General features: G+C 53.8%; 3 protein-coding genes across 28 annotated transcripts in view; 2 read left to right on the forward strand and 1 right to left on the reverse strand.

Moving 5' to 3' along the window:
• Positions 1 to 17: 17 nt before the first annotated feature.
• ACP2 (acid phosphatase 2, lysosomal) lies at positions 18 to 8,098 on the reverse strand. Its single transcript, XM_037166161.2, has 11 exons — positions 7,979 to 8,098; positions 7,334 to 7,429; positions 6,953 to 7,039; positions 5,723 to 5,875; positions 5,515 to 5,613; positions 5,346 to 5,435; positions 4,773 to 4,905; positions 3,921 to 4,003; positions 3,697 to 3,803; positions 3,422 to 3,597; positions 18 to 929 (listed from the first exon to the last, which is right to left on the reverse strand). The coding sequence occupies exons 1-11, from the start codon at positions 8,084 to 8,086 to the stop codon at positions 796 to 798; spliced, it is 1,266 nt and encodes a 421-aa protein (XP_037022056.1). The 5' UTR covers positions 8,087 to 8,098; the 3' UTR covers positions 18 to 795.
• Positions 8,099 to 13,290: 5,192 nt separating this feature from the next.
• NR1H3 (nuclear receptor subfamily 1 group H member 3) lies at positions 13,291 to 20,709 on the forward strand. 2 transcript variants are annotated; one of them, XM_037166155.2, is made up of 10 exons: positions 13,291 to 13,360; positions 14,499 to 14,578; positions 15,096 to 15,284; positions 15,874 to 16,140; positions 16,386 to 16,594; positions 16,699 to 16,878; positions 17,057 to 17,156; positions 19,591 to 19,704; positions 19,925 to 20,019; positions 20,424 to 20,709. In XM_037166155.2, exons 1-10 carry the CDS (start codon positions 13,341 to 13,343, stop codon positions 20,568 to 20,570), a joined length of 1,401 nt encoding a protein of 466 aa, XP_037022050.2. In that variant the 5' UTR covers positions 13,291 to 13,340; the 3' UTR covers positions 20,571 to 20,709. The 2 variants fall into 2 exon arrangements, with proteins under 2 accessions (XP_037022050.2, XP_037022051.2); XM_037166156.2 differs by lacking the exon at positions 13,291 to 13,360 and adding an exon at positions 13,610 to 13,718.
• A 92-nt stretch (positions 20,710 to 20,801) lies between these two features.
• Positions 20,802 to 22,180, forward strand: part of MADD (MAP kinase activating death domain) — a 42,047-nt gene continuing 40,668 nt past the window's right edge. For 8 of the 25 annotated variants that reach the window (XM_037166123.2, XM_037166130.2, XM_037166137.2 and 5 more), the window contains exon 1: positions 21,548 to 22,009. The gene's annotated coding sequence lies outside the window, so the exon portion shown is untranslated. The other 17 variants (XM_037166125.2, XM_053672965.1, XM_037166135.2 and 14 more) reach the window with 4 other exon arrangements.

Genomic DNA, 22,180 nt, shown 5'->3' on the forward strand with positions numbered 1-22,180 from the left:
GGCACAGAACCAGCACCAAGAGTCCAAAACTTTCATTTTCCTCAGTTTGTGGGCCAGTCAGCAGTCGTCCACTTTACAACCTGCATCTACCTCACGTCCCTGGAGACCCCAGTCCAGCTGAGCGGGCAGTAGTTTCATGACTACTGCAATTCTCTCCCCGCCCACCTCCCCTGACTACCCCCCAAAAGTCCTTCCAACCCACTCCAGCTACAGGGGTGACCGAGGTGCCTCAGGTAGTGTGTCTGACTCTAATGGTGGCTTCAGATGGACAAAGGGAAACTTGACTGGCTGGCTGTTGGGTGATCTGGTTCCTTGGTGGCCAGTGTTTGTGCCCCCAAAGTTATGTAGTTTTTCCCAGTAAACCAGGCACCGAGGGAAGACCGTGTCTTCTGAGCCCTTTGCCAAAGACTCTGGGCTGGAAGAGAGAGAGCAGGTCTTGACTGGGGAGGCAGGCAAGGCAGATCAGGCACCAGCTCCTTCAGTTTTTTTTATCCCAGGCCCCAGGTGAAACTTGACCACTTGTCTACATTCTGGTCCTTAGGGAGCACGGAGGAGGCAAGTCCTGTTTGGAGAGAGCCAATATCTAGCACAGTACTTCGTAAACATTGGGTACATGAATACCGAGTGACAGGTGCCACGGGCCAGGCCGAGTCCCACTTGTTCATCTAGGTTGGGATAATCAGAGGGAGGCCCAGCTCGGGGTCTCCTGTCCATGGGCTTGGGAGCAGCAACAGTCACGAATGAGGGCCAAGCCCACCTCCCCTAGGAGGCAGAGGGAAGCGGGCTGAGTGGTTGTCAGGCGTGGTCCTCCCCATCTGCAATGTGGCGGTAGCCAGGAGGCTGGGCCTGCATCCGGAAGAGGACGGTGAGTAGCAGCACTATGAGAAGGAAGAGGATGGAGCCACACACAGCCAAGGCCACGATCACCTCTGGGCACGGGGACAGGAAAAGAAAGGGCATGTCAGCATTTATTCAACAAATATTTGATTGCCCACCTTATGCGTAACCCTACCATATGTCTTACAATGGAGATATTCACAGTTAGTGACAAAACACCTTGAAGCAAAGCAAGGGAAGGGGGAAAGGATGGAGAGGTAGCTCAGTCAGGGAAGGCATCACTGAGGATAATTTGAACTGAGAACTGGAGGCAGTAAAACAAAGATCTGAGAGGAGAGAGTCCTGTGGTGGGGGCAGAGAGGAGACAGCAAGCACTCGCAGAAGGCCCTGCTGTGAGAATAGCTTGGCATGTTCTAGGATCATCAAGAAAGTATCATAAGAAAGGGGCAAGTAGGAGATGAGAGTGGAGGACCAGGCCAGGTGGTAATGAACTTGGATTTTATTCCAAATGTGATGGGAAGTCACTGGAAGACTCTGAGAAGGATAGTAATGGGAACCAATTTACTTTTTTAAAAAAAATTTAAAGATTTATTTACTTTTAGAGAGAGGGGAAGGGAGGGAGAAATAGAGGGAGAGAAACATCCATGTATGGTTGCCTCCCACGTGGTCCCCACTAGGGACCCGGCCTGCAACCCAGGCATGTGCCCTGACTGGGAACCGAACTGGTGACACCCTGGTTCGCAGCCCGTGCTCAATCCACTGAGCTGTGCTGGCCAGGGCCCAATTTACTTTTTAAAGAAATTAACTCTGCTGTACTGGGAGACTGGTAGGGACAGGAAGAGAGTCAGAAAGAACATTAGGAAGCTTATCAGTAGTTCAGGCAAGAGATGATGGTAGACTGGACTGAAGTGCAAGATCATCTTTTAAAGGTAGGCTTTTTATTATAATCAATAAAATGAAAGTTCTGAAAGAGGTTAAACAACCTACTAAATGTCTGATGACAAGAAGCCAGGCAAGAGTCAAAACAAGGTCTGGCCCAGGCCGGGTGGCTTGGTTGGTTGGAGCATCGTCCTGTACAACAAAAGGTGGGTTCAATCCCTGGTTGGGGCACATATGGGAAGGCAACCGATCAATGTCTCTCTCTCTGCTTTCTCTCTCTCCTGTTCTCTCACTCTAAAATCAATAAACATATCCTTGGGGGAGGATTAAACAGACAAAAAACAAGGTTTGATACCATATCTGTACTCTTAGCAACTAACAAAGTTATACTACCCAGGTTTCTAGCCACAGAGTCATGCTGCCTCTCCCCAAATGAGAAAACCTTTAGATCCAAAAGACACGGCTACCAGTCACAAGAGCACTTGGTCTGCCTGCACGGAGAATAGCCGACCCTCTCCTGTAGACGGCCGGAGCCGAATCCAAGTAGACCTTACAGGCTAGTACTGCATTTTAGAAGTAAATGCAGGGAGCAAAGAGATCAGACAGTGAGTGGATACTGTTCAAGATAAAAGCATATATTTTAAAAGTGGAGATGCTAGGATCTCCTAGTAGATTGGCTGTGGGGGATTATATTACGCAACTAGGTGACTAACGTGGCGTTTACTGAGATAGGGAAGCCTGGAGGCGGAACAGATTTCAGGGGGAAGAGCGTTTGCTTTCAGACACCAGCTTTGAGATGTCATCCATGTAGAGACCTCAAATCTGCAGCTGGCTACGTTAGTCCAGCTCAAAGACAAGGTCATGAATCTGTGAGTCCTAAGAAGACAGAACTTAGCATGGAGAGGTGGAGGAGGTCACTTAGGGAGCTGGCACAGATGAGACAAGGGCCAAGATGAGCCCTGGGCCACCCACTGTAGAGTGGGGGGAAGCCAGTAAGGAAGGGGCCTATAAGTTAAGAGAAAAACCAAACCCAAGAGAGTGTTTAAGGAAGGGGTGGCCAGTTAGGTCACACTGCTGAAAGGTGAGAGAAGCTGACTAAGAACTGGTCACTGGCTTTGGTAAGAGGAGGTGACTGGACCTTAACAAAAGTTAATGGAGTGAAAGGTGACACAAGACTGCCCAGTGTGACCCTGAGAGAAGGGGCAGTGAGGAAGTGAAACCAGAGTCTAGGCAACTGGGAAGGACCGCGCTCTAACAGGGAACAGAGAAGCGGAGCTGTAGCTGGAGAAAGATGGGGGTCCGAGAGGTTTTTGTTAGGCTTCTGAGATGGGCCTGACCCAGGAGGGAGGAAACACGGAGAAATCAGAGGTCCCTGTGGAGGCGGGAACAGATGGCCCTGAGTATAACTGGAGAGTGGGTGGGACTTAAAGCAGTATCTTGTCCCAGCCAGAAAGCCAGAAGATGTGGTGGTGGGGAAATGGGACCACTCTCTCCCAACTGTTTCTGTTTTCCCGGTGATACAAGAAGCGAGGGCATCTGCCAAGCACGATCGGGGAGAAGGTGAAACACGGTCTCAGGGTGGAGAGGTACGCTGTCCAGGGAACGGCAACAAGGTGGCTGGAAGCGTGGCAGCTCTCTCAAGACTCATGGGTATGGACTTCAAGTTGTTCTGGGATGTGACGAGCAGAGGCAGACAGCAGCTCACCTGTGTCTGCGGAACTGCTTGTCAGCTGACACTCCTGCTGCCAGTCCTTGGGCACAACGGGCTCTGTGAGGCGAAGGAAGTCCTGCAGGGGGCAGCGGTGGGGGCAGCCGGGCAGGCTCAGCGGCCAGGGCGCCTTGTCACTCTCATTCCGAAAGTACATCTCCACGGAGAAATTTCTGAGGTTTGATGGGAGATAAGACGGATGCTGCTCACCTGGCCTGCCCGCAGCCACCATGCAAGGGCCCCTCAGAGTGCTGACTGGTGGCCCCACTCACCCATTATCTTCCTGGTACAGTTCGAATATGTGGCAGGAGGCATAGGGGGCTTGTTTGCCGTTGTAGACATACAGCGCCATTTGCAGAGCAATCAGGGTGGTATCGTGCTGTAAGGCAGAGCGGCTCCCCATTAGCACTGCTCCCCCGCACCCCCCAGGCACTGAATAGAGGAGAAATCCGGCTCCTCATCCGATGCTGGCACGCTGGCCACGATGGGGGCTTACCGCGGAGTAAACCAGCAGCTTGGGGAGGTGGGCGGAGGTCGCCATCAGTGTCAAGTTCTTCCGGATCTGAGCCAGCAGGACTCCTGAAGGAGAGAAGTCCCCAGCGTCAGGGGCTGCGGCCATCACCGTCTTCCAATCAGATCTCGCTGTGCCCCCCTCGCCCTCTGCTAGTCCTGGGTCTGACCACCAACACAGAGAACTCTCTAAGTGCTTGGGAATCTGCTCTGACAACTGTCAGGTTTCCGGAGGGAAGCAAGATAAAACAAGCTATCTCTACTTCAAGACAGGTGTAGAAACCAGCCCTTTTATAAAAGAGCTACAAAGCCCTGCCCCTGTTTGAAGAATTCCTCCAATCTGGAGCAAATATAAACTTAAGATTGCTTCAGAACACACGAGACAGTGGCTCCAGGCCGAGGGAGCCCCGCCGCTGCAGGTTCTGGAAACCGCTGGGATGTCTGACCACAGCACTCCCTCAGCCCTCAGAGCAGGGAAAACTGGCCTGTCCGTGGCTCGCAGCCTTCTTTCACAGTGGTCCCCAGGGGGTCTCTGGAGGACGATATGCCCTTAAGGGAGAAGGGTCTTCTGACATGAGTGAAACATAAGAACGTGAACAGCAGAAAAGAAACATGCGAACCCAACTGTGGTCATTCACAGTGACAAATGTGCTAAGCATCTGGCAAATTACGGAAACTTTGGTGACTAATGGGAAGACTGGGGGGCGCGTCTAAGGGGTTCTGAAAGTGCAGGAAACATTTCAGATGGAGAAGTAAGTGTGTGAGAAGCCCCCAGAAGCAGACTTTTAACGCTGTAGGGTCCTGGGGAAGGGAGTGACATGCTGCTCTTGTCACTCACCCCCCTGAAGCCGGACCTTCTCTGCCTGCTCGTGGATCCCGAAGAGGAAGCGGAAGCTGAAGTCCTTTAGAAGGCTCAGACGCTGCATGGCTTGGGGTGAGGCCCAAGGTGGCAGGACCAGCCCATGCGTTTTCTGTGTATCGCAGCGGGCAGGTTAGCTCCCCTGGCCTAGGCCAGAAGCCTCTCCAGGGGCGTCTCTCTTCCCCAGTGAGAAGGTGCCTGTGTGTGTGAGGGGAGGGAGAGGAGAGGCAGAGGGACTGGAACCAGGAGACATGGCGGACAGTGTTGAGGCTGCAGGGCACGGGAGAGGAGGCTGGAGCACAAAAAGCATGACTCAGCAGAATGGAGTCAGGCACCACCCGAGCGCTGGGTGGAGAGGGGTAGGAACTGCTGACAACTAATAAACGATTTCCCACTCTGGGGTTCTTTTCCACCCTTGAGGGAAGTTCCCTTGTTTCACAAGAATCAGGTGGCTTGCCTGGACCTCCCCAGTGGCAGTGGTAGCCAGGCACTTCGGTCGCCTGGGCCTGCAGAGTGCAAGAGGACAGTGGTCGCACTCCTAGGCGGGCTCACCTCACAGAAGAGAGTGTCATAGACATTCCAGATGTTCTCCAGTGTCAGGTCCGTAAGCCCCGTCTCGTTGGCCACCATATCCAGAAATTGCTATGAAAAATGGGTCAGGGGATCAGTCCTGCCCCGGTGCAAACGGCGCTGTGATGACCTCCACCTCAGCCCCACTCACTGTGTTCTGAATACTCTCATTCCTATACTCTGGTGTCTGCCGGGTCTCGTTCTGCAGCTGCTCATAACGGGGACATGGGCCCAATGGGAACTTCAGCAGCTGCAGACCAAAAGGGGGAAGCAGAGCCAGAGAGGGTGTCAGTGATCAGCAGGCCCGTGGCCAGAGCTGTCCCTCTCACCGCCTTCAGGGCAGGGCCAGCCAGTCTCACCCTGTCCTCGGTGATGGGCACGGTGTGAACGGGAATAGGCTGCCAAGAGATGTTTGGGTTGAAGCGCTGTATCCTGCTGGGAGGGAAGAGTCCGGCCAGGTTGGCCTCAGCACTCATGAGAGTACGGTCGAAGTCGGTGCTTCGCACATAAACCTGCAGTGATGGCAACATGAGTCTCCCTTGTGGGGATGGGGTGGGGCGCTTTGGCTCCTCTGTGGGGCCCTAGGGGAAGACCCTGTTCTTGACGGCTACCCAGCACATTGTAATCTTACCACGCATCTTGCATTTGCACCCTCTCTGGCCTTCCCTGTCCGCCTTCCCAGCAAAGGCCCAAACACTCAGCTGGGGGGCCAGGGCTCACCACTCTGAGAATGGCTCCTGTGGGAATGGCTCTAGTTCAGATGCCCCTCCCAGTCTTAGTGCTTAGACAGTAAGGCTCTGTGTTCCGTCTGTTGCTCTAGTTTTGTAACGCCTGTCTCTCTAGGCCAGGATCCTTATAGGCAGAAATTATCTCCATTCACACTCCCTTTTACACTGGCTTGGAGACCAAGGGGAGGAAATAAGATAAAGAACAGAGACATTGCTTGTGGAAGGAGGAGGAGAAAGCCGTGGGGAAGGGCAAGATCAGGACAGAGCTGGCCCCCAGGGGAACAATGACAACACCGAGGGACTCCTGAGACAGCTGTGGCTGAGAGTGGTACCCAGAGAAGAGCTGTCCCATCTGTGGGGTGGGGAGAGGGCCTTGAGGAGCTGAAACACTTGCCCGTCTTCCCTGACATGCCCTCTCTGTCTTCCCTGCTCCCTTTACCTCTTGATCCTGTGTGGCTAAACTGTCATATCCACTGTATCCTAAGCTCCACAGAGGCAGAGATCATATCTGTGTGGTGCAGCATTATGTGCAAAGTGCTAGCATAATGCTTGGCCCATAGTAGGTATTCAATAAGTGTCTTGAATGGAAAGCCTGAGTTATTTCACAGAGCCAGAAACTACTCTGCCAGATCCTTCCTTAAGTCCAAGCTTGGATGCTTGATAACTGTTGCCTCTTCCCAGCCAAGCAGGCACAACTCAGCGTCTAGGGCATCGTTCTAGACAGCCTTTAGATGTCTTATTCTGTTGCTACAACCCAAAGTGCATGGAGGGAGGCCAGAGTGCCCAGTTTTAGTCTCCCTGAGGACAGAGGGTGAGGACATCGGATCCCGTTGCCCTTGCATCTTGAGCTCCCAACCTTACCTCTTTCGGGTGGTAAGAGGTGCTGAGAAAGTCACTGTAGCGCTGCCGCAGGGCCTGGCCCAGCTCCCAGTGCTGTAGCATCCCCTCCTATGGGTAAACCCAAGGGTTAGGGATGGCTCACAAGTCCCACAGGGCTTAGGCACTGTTGCTTCCCAAGTTTACCTATGACTGGGAGTAGGAGTGCAGAAGTCATTTACTAAGTAGCCAGTTGCATATGGCATTGTCTTGGGCATAGAGAAAAGTAAGGTTAAGAAATCTGTCTGGTCAAAGTCAGCACCCACAATGGATATGGCAGTTTGTTGGGGCCCCAAGTTCCATAGCCTGCTCTAAAGGTCACTCATTTTCAAGCTCATACTGAGGAAGAGCTGGCTTCTGACCCACCGTGGTTAGCTGACCAAACCCTTGGGGCCATGCATCTTCCTGATAAGGGTCCTTGGGATATGTCTTCACTGGTGACCGGTCTCCATGTCTGTAGAGCTAAAGAAAGAAAACGGTTTGCCTAAGGGTCAGAAGGGTCTCCTTGATGGGGACACAGAGCCCACCTCTGTCTCATGTTGAGGAGGGAAGGCTCACTCCTGGGAAGCCTTAACTCTACCCATTGCAAAGACCGCAATTCAGAAGTCACTAACTTCTAGCTTGCAGAGAGTCTAACTTGGCTAAGCAATGACCTCGGGAGATTACAGGCAAAGCCAAAGCTTCAGATGGAAAAAGAAAAACAAAAGCAAGGCAGACGGTGGAGTGACTGGAAAAAGCTCACCAAAGGCTTCTGTCGGGATGGGTCTCTTAACCGTTCGACCACATCCCTGTCCCAGGGCAGACTCACCCGACCCCCGCCATAGAGAACTTCTTACACCTTACTCCCGAGCCAATACCCCGGGGCTCCCAACCCCGCGACCTCAAACCCGCAGGCCGGCCGTCTCCTAAACCAGCCTCTCCTCCAGACCCCCAAACCCAGCACAAGCCCCGCCCCCTCCCTCCACCAGCAAGCTCTGGTGAGAGCCCTTTGGCGACCCCACCTCTCATTACCAAGTTAACGAAGCGCAGAGTCCGGGCCTCCGTAGGTGGCATCAGGTTTACGCCAAGAAGGAGCTGCAGAAGAGCCGCCCCGATCCAGCCAAACTGTCCGCCCGCCATCACCGTTATCGTCCAGGCAGCAAAGGGAGAGGAACCCGTTGAGCGGCACCTGCAGCAGCCACTCGGACGCACCCTTAAGGACACACGCCGGAAGTGCAATCGCCACCATCTTGGTAAAGGAAGGGCTGGGATGGTTTGAGAAGGAGGGACGTAGGAGGGAATATATGTAGGAGAATCGCGAACCTGTCCGGAAGAGCGAGCGCCCCAGGCGGGCGGGCTGCTGCTGGGCCTGACCGCAGAGCCAGAGCTGGTGAATAATTGGGGCGAGGGGCGGTATAGGGCAGTCCCTCTACACAATCCTGCCTTCAGGTGGAATTTGAGCCTTGGCCCTAGTTCTCTGCCCCGGAAGAGGTCTTGTTTGGGGTGCAGGGCACAGCGTGTAAACAACCCTCTGGACTCCCTGTGTCCTTGAGGTTGGCCAGTCTGTCCTACGGCTCACGCCCTGAGCAAAGCTCAGGAACCCTCTCACTTCCCCTCGCAGTCATTTTCCTACCCTCCCACCAGTCCCAGTTTTAGTTGATTAGAATCGGAATGTCATGCCTTTTCCCTAAGGAGTTAGGTTGCACGGGATGTTCCGACTTTGGAAATCCAAAGCAATGAATCCCTGAGGGAGGCATTTCAGACCAGTGGGAAGATATATAGGGGGAAGGGGAAGGGACTTACCAAGTGGGAGTAGATGGGGTTTTCACAGAATCAGAGGCCCTTAGCATTGGCTCTTAGGGTCCAGGTGCAGCCAATTTGGTCTCAAGGCTTTGTGATTGAGGTTGGAGTGACTCACAACCTTAGAAAGCCAGATCATAGGACCTTGGGATGCTTTTATTCAATCTGCCTACTAAGGAGCAAATCACCTCAGGTCATCACAAAAATAAAACCTGATCAGAATTATTGCATATGATAGAAAGGAGGGTCATTATCTTGCCTTAGGACCCCAGATTCAATTATTTGTATGTACCTCAGGATCTAAACTTTGCTTCCAGAGTTGTTGGGGAGTATTGAATAGAAAATAAGAGCTGAAGTCCTGAGAGCTAAGTAAGTAGTCTACCAGGTAGTTCTTAAAACCTTCTTTAGTCACAAGTTCCTTTATAAATTAGATGAAATTTTAGTCCCCCCTCCAGAAAAATGTCCACAGGTGGAATTTTGCTTAAAATCCCAAATAGCTCACGAAGACCACCCATAGGCTTCATAAATCTGCCTCTTACAATTCTTGATCCAACAGTTCACATAGTTTAGGAGAATGAATTAAAACTCAAGTTTCCTGATTTCCAGTTAAGTAGTCTTCATAATAGGATGTTTCTTGCAGGCTGCTCAAACCACATGGATAAACTGTAGTTGAGGGTCCCAAAATACCGTCAATAAAGAGATTCATAACAAAGGAAACCTTTTCACATTGGTGAGGTCGAAGGGGCACGGCTAACTGGTGAGAATCTGCATATTAAAGTTTTTGAGTGTTTTCTTTTAATATGCTTCTACCCTCCTTGCAAACTAGCTAGACTGTTGTGATTTCAGAATGTAAATCTTGGGCTCACTGACTTTTGGCAAGTAGAAGGAAAATCCCTCCCATTCATCTTTTGCTTTTATTATCACTTGCTCAAGTGTGTCTATATCCTTCGTGCCTGCATGCACCCATGTTAGGAGGGATTGATGGAACAGACACGGTTTTTATAGTGAGAAGCAAATCCAGGAAGAATGAGGTTCACACAACAAGTACACAGTAGAGCCTATAGCTGAGCCCTGGTTTTTGGCCCCCCAACTTCTTCATATTTTATACCAGAGGATTCTGTGGTCCCCACACCTTGGTTCCTAACTACAGATGGAAAAAACAAAAGACATGTTGATAGATACATAGGCCATCCCAGACATTAGTCAGAATCTCCAAAGGTGACGCCTGCGCTGCCTGGTGTTGGCAGAAGTAAATCTTCATTTTCCTCACCTGGAAAAACAGTTTTGCGTGACAGAATGAGGGGGATTTTTTTGTTTGTTTGTTTGAATTAGAGTTTTTGAGGCAGCCACACCTGTATCCAAATCTGATACTGACCCCCTGGCTAGTAACTCTCTCCTAGGCTATATCTGAGGATAAATAATACATGTAGTAAGGCCTAAGTGTTATCTGTCTTCTATATCTTCAGTCTGGGAAGCAGGAATTCCTGGGTTCTTCTCTATCTTGTGATTGAGAGGTTAGGCCAGAGTCATATGAAGGACCTGCAAGAGAGGGAGAAGCAGCTGCTCTAGTCCATCCCTGGAAACTGCACTTCATGGACAGCGTCCTGGGGGTTTGAGTGCTCTCAGGGGAGTTACCCAGTAGCGCCTAGGACCGTGAGCTGGGGGAATGCTTTTATTTTTGCTTCAAAGTTTCCCTTTTGCAATGAGAAGCCTTCAGAGGTTCTGGGGGTCAGAAATGTGACTCTGAAGATTGCTGAAGGTGACCCCGGGCATGGTGCCTCCTCCAGGAGCCAAGGAAACCTAGGAAAGGCCCCATGGGACTGGGAGGCTTCGCACCTAACATCTGCTGTGGGCATGGGGCTGGCAAAGTGGGACATGTAATTCCGGCTTATGATCACCTGACTTCCTGCCCTGGCTTGGGGAAGAAGAAATCCAGTGGTTGGCCACTGGAAACTCTGTGCAGATATTGCCAACAGGTTTTGGTCATCCCCCAGTTCCAGGGGGCTCCTGAACCCCTATAAGCTGAAGAAGGGAGCTCTGCCAGTACAGCACTGGCAGTGTTTCCTTCTCCTCTACTCGCGTTGAGGCTGAGGCTCACTCCCTGGCACAGGGAGCTGGTGCCCTGAACTGCGTGTTTGGCAAGTGGCTCTGACCTGGGTCAGAAGGCTCCAGGTGGGGCTTGCGTGTGGTCCTGGGCTCTGGGGACACTAGGGAGCCGAGGGTCAGGAGTGGAAGAGAGAGGCTTTTCCCTGCTCCCAGAAGGTAAGTCATCAGGCCCCAGACCGGCGTTCCACCCTGAAGTCCTCGCAGGCAGGTGTTTCAGTGACCCGTCTACCCTCCTCTGCAGGAGCTGCTGGGAGGGGGAAAGGGGAGGGAGCTGGATGGACTCTGTGGGTGCGGAGACAGAACAGCTCTGGTTTCCCAGGAGCTGGAGTCCTGGTTTCCACTCTCCCAGGACTGCTGGGGCCCCGTGAGAAATCGAAGGGCACACATGCAAAAGGAATGAAGAGCCTTGTGCTCCTGACTCAGAGATGCCCAGACCAGGGCGGGGGCCTTGTGAGGGGCGACCTTGTGATGAGAGGGAACAAGAACAAAAGCCGGAGACAGAAGTGTAGAGATGGGGGTGTCGGAGGGGCTTTCTGAGATGAGAAAATGAGTACACGGGCGATTTTGCAATACCGAACAGCCTGCTGTCATGTCACGCCTCTCCTCCCCGCCCCCACCCATTTCCCTTGCCCCGCCCGGTGCTTCCTCCCATCTTTCACCCAGCTCCTGTTCTATTTCTGCTTTCCCTGTTCTTCTTCCATCTAGTCACCCCCCTGCCCCCAGCTGTCCACTGTTTCCCTGGTCCCTCTGGCTGCCTGCCCTGGCCCCCTGTCCTATGCTTTAATGTGGGGCCCATGGGAACTGAAGTTCACAGCAAAACAGGAAGAGCCTGTGAGCAGGAAGCTGGCAGTGGGGCAGGGGGTGAACAGACAGCAATAACCTCAGCTCCTCGCCTCCCACATCTGGACTGAAGCATCCCCAGAGCTCTCTGCCTCTCCCAGTGCAGCCCCCCCAGCTCCGGTCCAGCAGACCTGAGAGGCAGCAGGAAAACACTATCCTGCACTCCGACACCCAAGGGAGAAAGAGTACAGGGACTGGAGTGAGGACATCTGGATTCCGATCTCAGCTTGGCCACTGTGTGTGGTCTTCGAGAAGCCTCTCCCATGAGCTCAGTGTTCTTTGTCAAATGGAGCTGGTATTTATGCTACTTCCTGGGGCTGCTCTGAGGACCAGAAGAGACAGCGCAGAGTCTGGGGATGGGAACAAGCTCTGCGAGGTGAACGCCGTGCAGTCACGGTGATGGGAAGCCCCACAGCCGAGAGGGTTGGAAATTTAACAGCTGCTACCATCCCTGGAATGTGCCACATCCTACCATCTGCTTGCTGTGTGCCACACTTTGTGCTGTGACATATTGTTTCATGCTCATGATAACCTTAGGGCCGGGGTGTCAAACTCATCTTCACTGGGGGCCACATCAGCCTTGCAGTTGCCTTCAAAGGGCTGCAATAACTTTAGGACGGTGTAAATGTAACTACTCCTTAACTGTTAAGGAGTTGCTATTATATTCGGCCCTTTGAAGGCAACCACGAGGCTGACATGGTCCCCGGGGGAAATGAGTTTGACACCCCTGCCTTAGGTGGCTGAAATCATTGTTAGTATCCCAATACTAAAGACAGGGAGACAGAGGCTCAGAGATGTTGGGTAACTTGCTTAATCAAGATCACACAGCTAATAAGAGGCAGAGGCAAAGCCAGGATTTGACCCCAACATCGGAGCCCAGAGCCAAAAAGCTAAATTAACACGTGGAAATGAAATTGCCCAGAGCTAATGAGTGTAGGGCAGAAGGGGATAATATCATTATTTTTTGTTTACTTACTCCTGTAAAGAACAGGAACAGAGTACCCAGTCTGTGCCGGGCCCCGGCCCATGGGCTACCGGGGAGGTAACAGTGAAACATGGCGCCTACCTTCAGACCGGATCTCACATTCCAGGCAGGGAGGCTGCAGCTATAGTCTCCGCAGTTGCTGGACAGAGCCTGTCATCACTTCACTTGAAACTGTACCCTAGATGAGGGAACCTGCATACTTTCCTGAGTCCCCCCTGGGCTGGCACCCGGGTTGCCTGCCACCTCTACCTTCCCCATCCCGGGCCTGCCATTGCTCCTCTCTCTCCTGATCCCCTCCCCTGTTGGTACCCCTCACAGGGCACCCCCATTCAGAGACTCCCGGGAAGACCTAGCACCTGCCTCTCTCCACCCTGGAGTTCTACGGCTTGGCTGAGGCCTGGGGCTGGTGGGGAGAGCTTCTTGGCCCCCTCCCAGAGGCAGGGGAGGAGCAGGGAGGCTGGGAGAGCAGGCCCTGGGCTCCGTGTTGCAATTCCAGGCCGTGCTGGGACCTTTGCTCCACGAAATGTCTATGGAGGGGAGGGAACACCAACTCTGGAGGCTGCCGGGATTGGGGTGGGGGTGCCTGGGAGGCAGTCCTTCTGTAAAAGCAGCCTGGGTGAGGAGAGGAAGGGGAGACGTGGAGCCGGGCTGGTCTGCAGGGAAATGCAACTGCTGTGGTTGGGGTAGGGGGGCAGGGATGGCACTGGGCTGAGGGGGTGGCTGGTTGGGGAGGAGTCAGCATGGTGGGGAAGCTGCAGGAGGGGGGGCGGGAGGCGGGTGAGGAGGCCAGGGCTCCAGTCTGTCGGCTCCAGCTGACTCCCGGTCTGCCTGGCAGGAAGGAGCAGTGACCCGACCCCTGGGCAGTCCCTCCCCTCAGCCTTTCCCCATATTACTTGCCTGGGGCTCCGGCCCCTGTCTCGCTCAGCTCCGGCTTCCCAGCCACCTCTGAGGCCTCTGGACAGGGACTGCACCTCCCTCCTCTCTCAGCAAGGGGGCTCCAGACACTGCCCCAGCAGGGAAGTCTGGTGGCCTGGGCGTTCGGTGGGTCTGCTCCTCAGCACTTGCCTGGGGCTCGGTGTGTGTGTGTGGCGCGTGGGTTTGGGGCGGGGTACGGGTGTCCTGTGGACCTTAGAGAGGGTCTCTCTGCGGAGAAGTGAGGGAAGATGATGGTGATGGAAGCTTGGGCAGCAACAGGATTCTATTTAGGTTCAAGAATAACGTCTGAGGGCTGTGAGGGGGGAGGTCCTGTATGCAGACTGGGGCAGCTCTTGGAGGGCAACTCTTTGTGCTGGGACCCTGGGAAGGGGCAGGAGTGAGGTTATCTAGCAGGCAGCATATTTCACTGGGTGGAGTGAGCCTCGATGCCAGGTCCTGGTTCTGTCCAACTTCAGCTGTCCCCAGTGCCGGGGTGAGGCGGAAGGAGCTCTGACCGAACCAGGGCAGATGTGCCCACACGTCCCCTGACGGCCTGGAGAAGGGGCCTCTGGGAAAAAAGTGTCCTCGTGGCCGAGGGCTCAGAGTTGGAATCTTGGCTCTGCTGTTGCTTAACTGTGTAGCCAAAGGCCGTTTACTTAATCTCTTTGAAACTCAGTTTTCTCATCTGTAAAATGGGCAACAGAATAGTCCTGACTTCACAGGGGTGCTGTGGGGGAGGCATGTAAAGCCTTAGCATAGACTGATATGTGTGTGTGTGTGTGTGTGTGTGTGTGTGTGTGTGTGTGTGTGTGTGTGTATCAAGTAAATGTTGGCTGACATGTGAGTGCTGAGAAGGAAGGAGTCCACTCCACTTCTGGACCAGTGTAACCTGGGTTGTTCCTGCAGGACAGGCCCTTGGGAATGTCCAGGGCTCCAGGAAGAGATGTCCTTGTGGCTGGAGGCCCCTGTGTCTGATGTTCTTCCTGGTAAGCTTCTCCCCTCCAGCCCTGTCCCCTCAGTCGGGACCCCCGACTCCTCTCCTCCACAGTCATCAGCCTCCTTCACTGCCTCCCTTCTGTCTTTCCCTGGAGAGTGGTCTAGAGCCATCCTTGCCTCCTCCCGCCCAGACTACCTCTACCCTGGTTCTGGTGCCTGGCCCTCACGGGCACCTGCTGGTCCTTCTCAATCTGGGCTTGCTGCTGGGAGGGTTGGAGTGTCCAGTGCTTACTCATCTCTGGCTCTGAAGAGTTCTGTCTGATCTCTGAAACAGATGCATGTCAGCCCCCTCCAAGGGGCAAAGGTTGACATTCTCCTTTAAGGTGTTGAGATGCAAGAAATTAACTAGCTCTAGAGTCCATACAAACCCCAGGGTCCTAAAGCCTGAGTTGATGTTTTGCTGCCCTCTATGGGTGGAGATAAATTTGCAGTTTCCCAACCAGGACCCTGGGGAAGTGGAGGGGGAAGAAGACCTGAGACTCGCCTTGTGCCTCTTTCTGGGCTCAGACTCTGCAGGGGAGCTGTGGAAACTGGATGCACAGGATGCAGGCAGCCAGGCCCTGAGAGGCAGCAGCTGCATCCCCATGGAGGAAGCCAGCATGCCCCACTCGGCAGGGGGCACCTCGGGGGTGGGGCTGGAGGCGGCAGAGCCCACAGCCCTGCTCCCTGGAGTGAGGGCCCCTCCGGAGTCAACAGGTGAGGAGCTGCTGGACTTGGGGGACGTAGGTGCTCCCTGGGTCTGGAAGGAATATCTTGGGTTTGTTGTTTTTTTTTAAAGTATTGATTTTAGAAAGAGAAGAAAGGTGGGGGGAAGAGATTGGGTCTTGTATATGCCCTGACCGAGAATTGAACCTACAACCTTGGCATATTGAGATGACGCTCTGACCAACTGAGTCACCAGGCCAGGGCTTTGGGGGCTCTTTACTGTAAAAAATTATGTTTCATTACCAAGTCTTTGGGGTCAACTAGACCTGAGTGATCTGAGTGTGAGCTTTGGCTCTACCTTAGGCCTTTCTAAGCCCCCATTTCCTTATTCATAAAGCAGAAATTATAATAGTAGCTATCGCATATGGCCACTGTCAGAGCTAGTACATGGAAGGGGCTGAGACAGTACCTGGGACGTAATAAATAGCACTTGGCCTACAAGAGCTACTTTCTTATAATGGAGAGGCTAGACTGCATGTTTAAAAGGTGTGTGAAGGTCACTGAGTGCTCAGGGCAGTGGCCAGCTGGGTGCCAAGCTTGTTTCTTAGAAAAGAACATTAAAGCACTTCCCTGTATCCAGAGCTCCGTCCACAAAAGCGGAAAAAGGGGCCAGCCCCCAAAATGCTGGGGAATGAGCTGTGCAGCGTGTGCGGGGACAAGGCCTCCGGCTTCCACTACAACGTGCTGAGCTGTGAGGGCTGCAAGGGGTTCTTCCGCCGCAGTGTCATCAAAGGGGCGCAATACGTCTGCCACAGTGGGGGCCACTGCCCCATGGACACCTACATGCGTCGCAAGTGCCAGGAGTGTCGCCTTCGCAAATGCCGCCAGGCTGGCATGCGAGAGGAGTGTGAGTAGCCGAGGGCAGGAGCGGGGAAGGGGCTGATGGGAAAGAGGGGCGTGCGGGTGCCGGGGTGCGAGGGCAGGCTGGCTGCCGAGTCTGCCCAGCCTTCCCACATGGTCGCTAAACATGGATTAAACTCTCTGCTCTTACCCAGTGATCTCTGCTTTTCTGGAGCCTCAAACTACCCTCGGGCCCATCCTTGCTTCCTGCCACCCCTTCCTCTTCCCTCCTCACGTCTGGCCCGTCCTTAGGCGTCCTGTCGGAGGAACAGATCCGACTGAAGAAACTGAAGCGGCAAGAGGAGGAGCAGGCTCAGGCCACATCCCTGTCCCCAAGGGCATCCTCACCTCCCCGAGTCCTGCCCCAGCTCAGCCCAGAGCAACGGGGCATGATCGAGAAGCTGGTGGCTGCCCAGCAGCAGTGTCACAGGCGCTCCTTCTCTGACCGGCTCCGAGTCACGGTGCCCGAGGGACCTGGGGAGAGGTGGCTGTGCCCAGACTGCCAGCCGGCTTCTGACGGTCCGGCTCAGTGGTTTGTCTCCCCCCCCCTTGCCCTCCCGAGCAGCCTTGGCCCGTGGCGCCGGACCCCCAGAGCTGGGAGGCCCGGCAGCAGCGCTTCGCCCACTTCACCGAGCTGGCCATCGTCTCCGTGCAGGAGATTGTTGACTTTGCCAAACAGCTGCCCGGCTTCCTGCAGCTCAGCCGGGAGGACCAGATCGCCCTGCTGAAGACCTCTGCAATCGAGGTGGCTGGCAGGGCTGCGGGGTGAAGGGAGCACCAGAGCAGGGTTGTCTTTGGGAAGGGTCTCCAGATGGCCAGCTGGGAAGCCAGACCCCCTGGGAGGTAGGGACCTTCCTTTGAAGGCGCCCTAGGCCGAGACCAGCCTACCACGTCCCTGTCTGAGCTCTGCTGCTTGTGTTCAGGTGATGCTTCTGGAGACATCGAGGAGGTATAACCCCGGGAGTGAGAGTATCACCTTCCTCAAGGATTTCAGTTATAACCGGGAAGACTTTGCCAAAGCAGGTGAGAACTGAGGTCACAAAGGGACTGGATTGGACGGATGGGCACTTTTCGTCCTGGGGCCTCCAGAGCCAGCGGCCCAAGGTTTGGGTGGCTGTAAAGGGAAGGCTTCACCCGGTCCTCTAAGACAGAAAGTTGGAATGTTGCTCCCGACCTCTGTTGCCTCGGACCAGTGGTTCTCCAACTGTGTTCCTGGGAACCTGAGGGAGGGGTTCCACAGAAGTCTCACTTAGAGAAGAAACATGGAGGCACAGGAATGTCCTGCATTCTCACTTTAAATGGAGCCAAACAAGAAGCTCCACTTAAATCCACGTTACAGATCATGCTTCTGCAAATGTTGGCTTGAAGAAAAGATTGTGCAGCTAGGAAAAATAGCTCGAAAACAAGCATACCAAGCCTTTATACCAAGTCAGTATCAAGCAAATCTTTCTCAGACATGCTCTTCAAGGATCACGTGGACTAACCCCCCCCCCCCATTCTTCACTTGCTCTTTCCGAAGAGCCATGGAACCGCCACTGATACACAGCAGGGACGCCCAGATGGGGCAGCTTTAAGATAAGAGTGGGTGCTTCTCTCCCTGTCCTGTACTTGGAGTATTTTCTCCAAAAGGTTGTTCCCATGGCCGCTCTCTAGCTGATGCTTGCTTGCCGGCTCAGTAGCGTTGGTTTCCTCATGTTCAGTTGCTGGTAATGTTTGTTATGGGAGCGGAGATAGGGCAGAGTGGAAGGTGGGGGCATTGGGGGGACTGGAACTGAGAGGCTCCACAGGGGACTGAGGAGCCTAACCACCGAGGCAGTGGGTCTGTAAAATATGGCTGATGCTACTTCTCCACTCTTGGGGTTGGGAGGTCCTGGTTTCCAGGGCAGAGCTCATAAAGCCTTCTCTGCTGTCCGGTGACTCAGGCCAGCTCACGTGCCTCTTATTGACCCAATGCAGGCTGCCCAGTGAACTTTCTGGAAAGGCCTTTCTCTACTGGAGGGCACAATGGGACTGTTGGCACCCTTTGCCTTCTGTGTGCTGCCAGAATGTACAGGTGCCTAATAAGGGCGATTTAATGACTGCTTCCATCCTTAAAACCCCAGCCCTGCCCCGCTTCTCTACCAAACCATCTTCCCTCAAGTGGTTATTATCCCAGTCCTTCTCCTTCCTAACATCCTCGCTTCCAAACCCTTCCCATTCATTCTCTTGTGGGTGTTCCTTTAGCACTTGCAGGCTTGGGTTCTCTGCACCTGTACTTATAGATTCATTTCTATAAGCAGTTTTGATATCACCTCTGCTGTTCATTTGTCATTGTGTCAGTGAGGTCTTGGGGAGAAGGGACAGGGGCTGTCTCTGCTCCGCTCTCCTTCCCCGCTACGTGACTAATGACGTGGGCTGATGGCCTTGCAGATGTTCACTCAGCGAGCAGTGGCAGACGCTGTCAGGTGCACAGTCCAACTCTAGAACCTCCTCATCCTTTCTCTACATACAGGCTGTTCAGCACAATTCAAGGCTCAAAACCTCACCAACAAATGCTTTATGACATAGAGCTTGTCCATTAAATGAATCAACATACACCTGATAAACATCAGGGTGAAAGTACAGGAAATGAGTAATCAAGAAACCTCGAATGGAAAAGTTAGCAGATGTTTGCTAGAGGAAATCCGAGAAAGCCTAGGGGAGGGCCTGGGCGGCTTTGGCGGTGTGCGTGGGACAAGTGCTTTTTAGCTCTCCCGGCTTCAGGTTGTGCTCTGTTGAACAGCAGTTCCCCCATCAAGAAGAGTGGTTCTATTTTTAAGTTTGTATTATTTATTTAGCAAACACTTACAGAAGAGTTACCATATGTGCCACACATGACTTATTCTAGGGACTAGTATGAGGTAGGCGCTATTATCTCCATTTTACAGATGGGAACACCAAGGCTCAGAAAGGTTAAATAAGTTACCCAAGGTCACACAGCCTAGTAAATGGCAGAGCCAGGACCCAAACCCAGGCGGTCTGGCAAAACAATCCACACCCTCAACCACATTGTTACGTACCCCCAGGATATGAAACATGAACTGTATCTCCAGTGTTCAAATAAGTAAGGCCAATTGCCTGTGAAAAGGTTTTTTTAAACAAAAATGAGTTACCTCTATTTCTAGTAATGGGGTCAAGAATTTTAATGAGAATAACAGAATTATTATTATCATTTAATACAGCACTTCCTGTGTTCCGGGCACAGTGCTAAGTGCTTTATCACTTGGCTGTTATAACAGTCTTATAACTTCAGATATGATTCCCATTTAACAGATGAGGCCTAGAAAGGTTAAGAAAATTGCCAGAGGTTACAGAGCAGAGCCCTGGAGACTTCTTATTGAGTTCCTAGCGTGGCCGCTCTCTAAGTTGTGGAGTTGAAGGAGAGAAGGAAGTTCCCGCCACTCATGCCACATACCCAGCCCCCCCTCTTCCTCCCCAGGACTACAAGTGGAGTTCATCAACCCCATCTTCGAGTTCTCCAGAGCCATGAATGAGCTGCAACTCAATGATGCCGAGTTTGCTTTGCTCATTGCCATCAGCATCTTTTCTGCAGGTGCGGAGGAGGGGCAAAAGGGAAAATGAGCAAGAGACCTGAACTAAGGAGGGGCACCGGCCCCATAGCACAGGCACAGTAGGGGGTGGAGGCCCTTGCTGTCTGTGTTACTTTGGGGTGGGAGAGGTAGGGTGGGACATGTTCCTATTTTTGGTTGCGATTTGGGGTATGAGGCTGACCTCGGCCGGACTTGCTCCTCAACTCTGTTGGTGAACTATAGACCGGCCCAATGTGCAGGATCAGCTCCAAGTAGAGAGGCTGCAACACACCTATGTGGAGGCCCTGCATGCCTACGTCACCATCCACCACCCTCATGTGAGTCTGCCCTTCCCCTCCACACAGGCTCGTTCCTGGCACACTGACTATCCCTTCTAGACTCCCACCCCCATTACATCCTGTAAACCACAGGTGGCAAACAGAAGGCCCGCGGGCTGAATCCGGCCCTCCACCTTGTTTTATCCGGCTCACACTTTGTTTCTACCCAGCGGCAGCACCACCGAGCTCCTTGCCCCCAGTTAAGGAGTAGTTACATTTACACAGTCCTAACATTACATACGGCCCTTTGAAGGCGACCTCAAGGCTGATGTGTCCCCCACCCCCATGAAAATGAGTTTGACACCCCTGGTGTACACAGGGGTGTCTGCCTCTCCCATAACTCCCCTACCCTTGCCCTTCTTCCCTGGGGAGAGACAAAGTCTGTACTTGTCCTCCTTCCCCAGGACCGACTGATGTTCCCACGGATGCTAATGAAGCTGGTGAGCCTCCGGACACTGAGCAGCGTCCACTCAGAGCAAGTGTTTGCCTTGCGCCTGCAGGACAAAAAGCTTCCCCCGCTGCTCTCTGAGATCTGGGATGTGCACGAGTGATCCCCCGTATCTTCTGTTTTCTGGGCTGGCAGAGGCCCCATGGCTGCCTCCTAGAGGTGGAACAGACTGAGTAGGGCAAACATTCCTGGGAGCTGGGCAAAGGAGATCCTCATGTGGCATTAAAGGAGAGTCAAAGGGTTGGGAGTCTGTGGCTGCTGGGCATTGGGTGTCCTGCCAGAGCTGGGCTCCATGTGAACACTGTACTGACTCACCAAATGAATGAGCCTGAGGCCACTTTGCAGTAGGTGCTCCAGGGCGCTGCTGATGCTGCCTCCACCACTTCCTGTCTTCCCCACGGGGCCCCATGAGAAATTGTCCACTGTCACTCTGTGGCTTGGCCATAAATGCCTCGAGACTGCCTGTCTGATAGGTCGGACTGGTACTGTTTATACAAGAAGACCGAAGTGAATACAGAATGAGAGAAGCAATTTCTGGATTGGGGGTGGGGAAACGGCCACAGGGAGGGAAGCCTGTGTCCTTTAGGCTCACTTCCAGACTCAGAACGGAGACAAGTCCAAGTGCCAGGCTCTTTTTACTAGCCCCCATTGCACCCTGAGGGTCCATGAAATGCTGATACCCCCTTCCCCTTTCATGTTGGGGGTAGAGGGTCAAGTTGTCTTTCTATGGGGAAGGGGGTGTTGAGTTTTCAGAACTAGTATTTCAGCTAAGCACCATTTCGGTCCCCAGACAATGGGATGGGAAGAAAGGTCCCCGGAGCCAGGGAGAGGTTGCCCAGCCTGGGGTTGGGCCTCTCACGACGACTGGACTCTATTTCCCAGCGGGCACCGCGGCCCAGCTCACGCCCCCTTCCCTTGGCGCTCACCCGGTGTAGGTGATACCGCACCGCGTCTTCCGGCTTTTATTGCCCGCGCCTCCCCTGAATTGGTAGGCTCCACTGCCGGGGCAGACGGCTTTCCTGCGCGAGCGGCTGGGCACTTCCAAGCCGTGTGGGGAGAGAGAGTGAGAGGTGTGTGTGCGCGCGCGCGAGTGCGGGGGTAGGATCAGAAACTCAGGAGCAGTTTATCCCGAGAAGTAGCTTCCCAATTAGTCCACACTTCATCGGAATGGGTTCTATCACCATGTCGAATTAAAACCTGTTTGCGCAACCTTGGCACGAAGTGGCGCTGGGCTGGCCCTGAGCTCCCCATCGCGTTCCCACTCCCACTCCTATAGGTGTGCGCGTAGCCGCCTTTCTCCTGGGTCGGCTCCACCTTTCAGCTCGGCTTGGTGCCACCCTCTACCCCTGCGGGGGTGAATGGTAGGGCCCACCACCCTCCTCACCCTCCCCTCCCTTAGCCGGTCGGAGCGGTGCGCTCCTCCACCCGCCACCCTACTCGCCCCGGTGCAGACACGGATCTGGTCCCGCGCCGGGGAGCGACGGACGTTCTGTTGCCGGGGGACAACCGGCCGGATCTGGCCGGTCCCCCAAAGCTCAGGAGGTAGGAAGGTCCGGTCCACTGGAGGCCCCGGAAAGGGTATTTGGGACGGGGTTCCTAGGAGGAAAACGGGCTCGGAGAGGAAGCAGGGGCTCCAGGAAGAAGGAGGTCTCGGGAGGCCGTAAAGGAACGTCAGGGCGCGTTGGGTCTCGAGAGCGAGAAAGGGGTCCGCAG

This window comes from Artibeus jamaicensis, unplaced genomic scaffold (assembly GCF_021234435.1).
Source record: "Artibeus jamaicensis isolate MK-2021 breed Jamaican fruit bat unplaced genomic scaffold, CSHL_Jam_final contig_797, whole genome shotgun sequence".
In the NCBI taxonomy this organism is placed as follows: Eukaryota; Metazoa; Chordata; class Mammalia; order Chiroptera; family Phyllostomidae; genus Artibeus; species Artibeus jamaicensis.

Coding starts and splice junctions, on each gene's coding strand:
- ACP2 (XM_037166161.2), bottom strand. CDS start 8,086: ATGGCGGGCGGACAGTTTGGCTGGATCGGGGCGGCTCTTCTGCAGCTC. Junction 7,040..7,333: donor GGTTTGGTCAGCTAACCACG/GTGGGTCAGAAG, acceptor GTTTACCCATAG/GAGGGGATGCTACAGCACTG. Junction 4,004..4,772: donor GAAGGTCCGGCTTCAGGGGG/GTGAGTGACAAG, acceptor TCTCTCCTTCAG/GAGTCCTGCTGGCTCAGATC.
- NR1H3 (XM_037166155.2), top strand. CDS start 13,341: ATGCAACTGCTGTGGTTGGG. Junction 15,285..15,873: donor GGCCCCTCCGGAGTCAACAG/GTGAGGAGCTGC, acceptor CCCTGTATCCAG/AGCTCCGTCCACAAAAGCGG. Junction 20,020..20,423: donor TCACCATCCACCACCCTCAT/GTGAGTCTGCCC, acceptor CTCCTTCCCCAG/GACCGACTGATGTTCCCACG.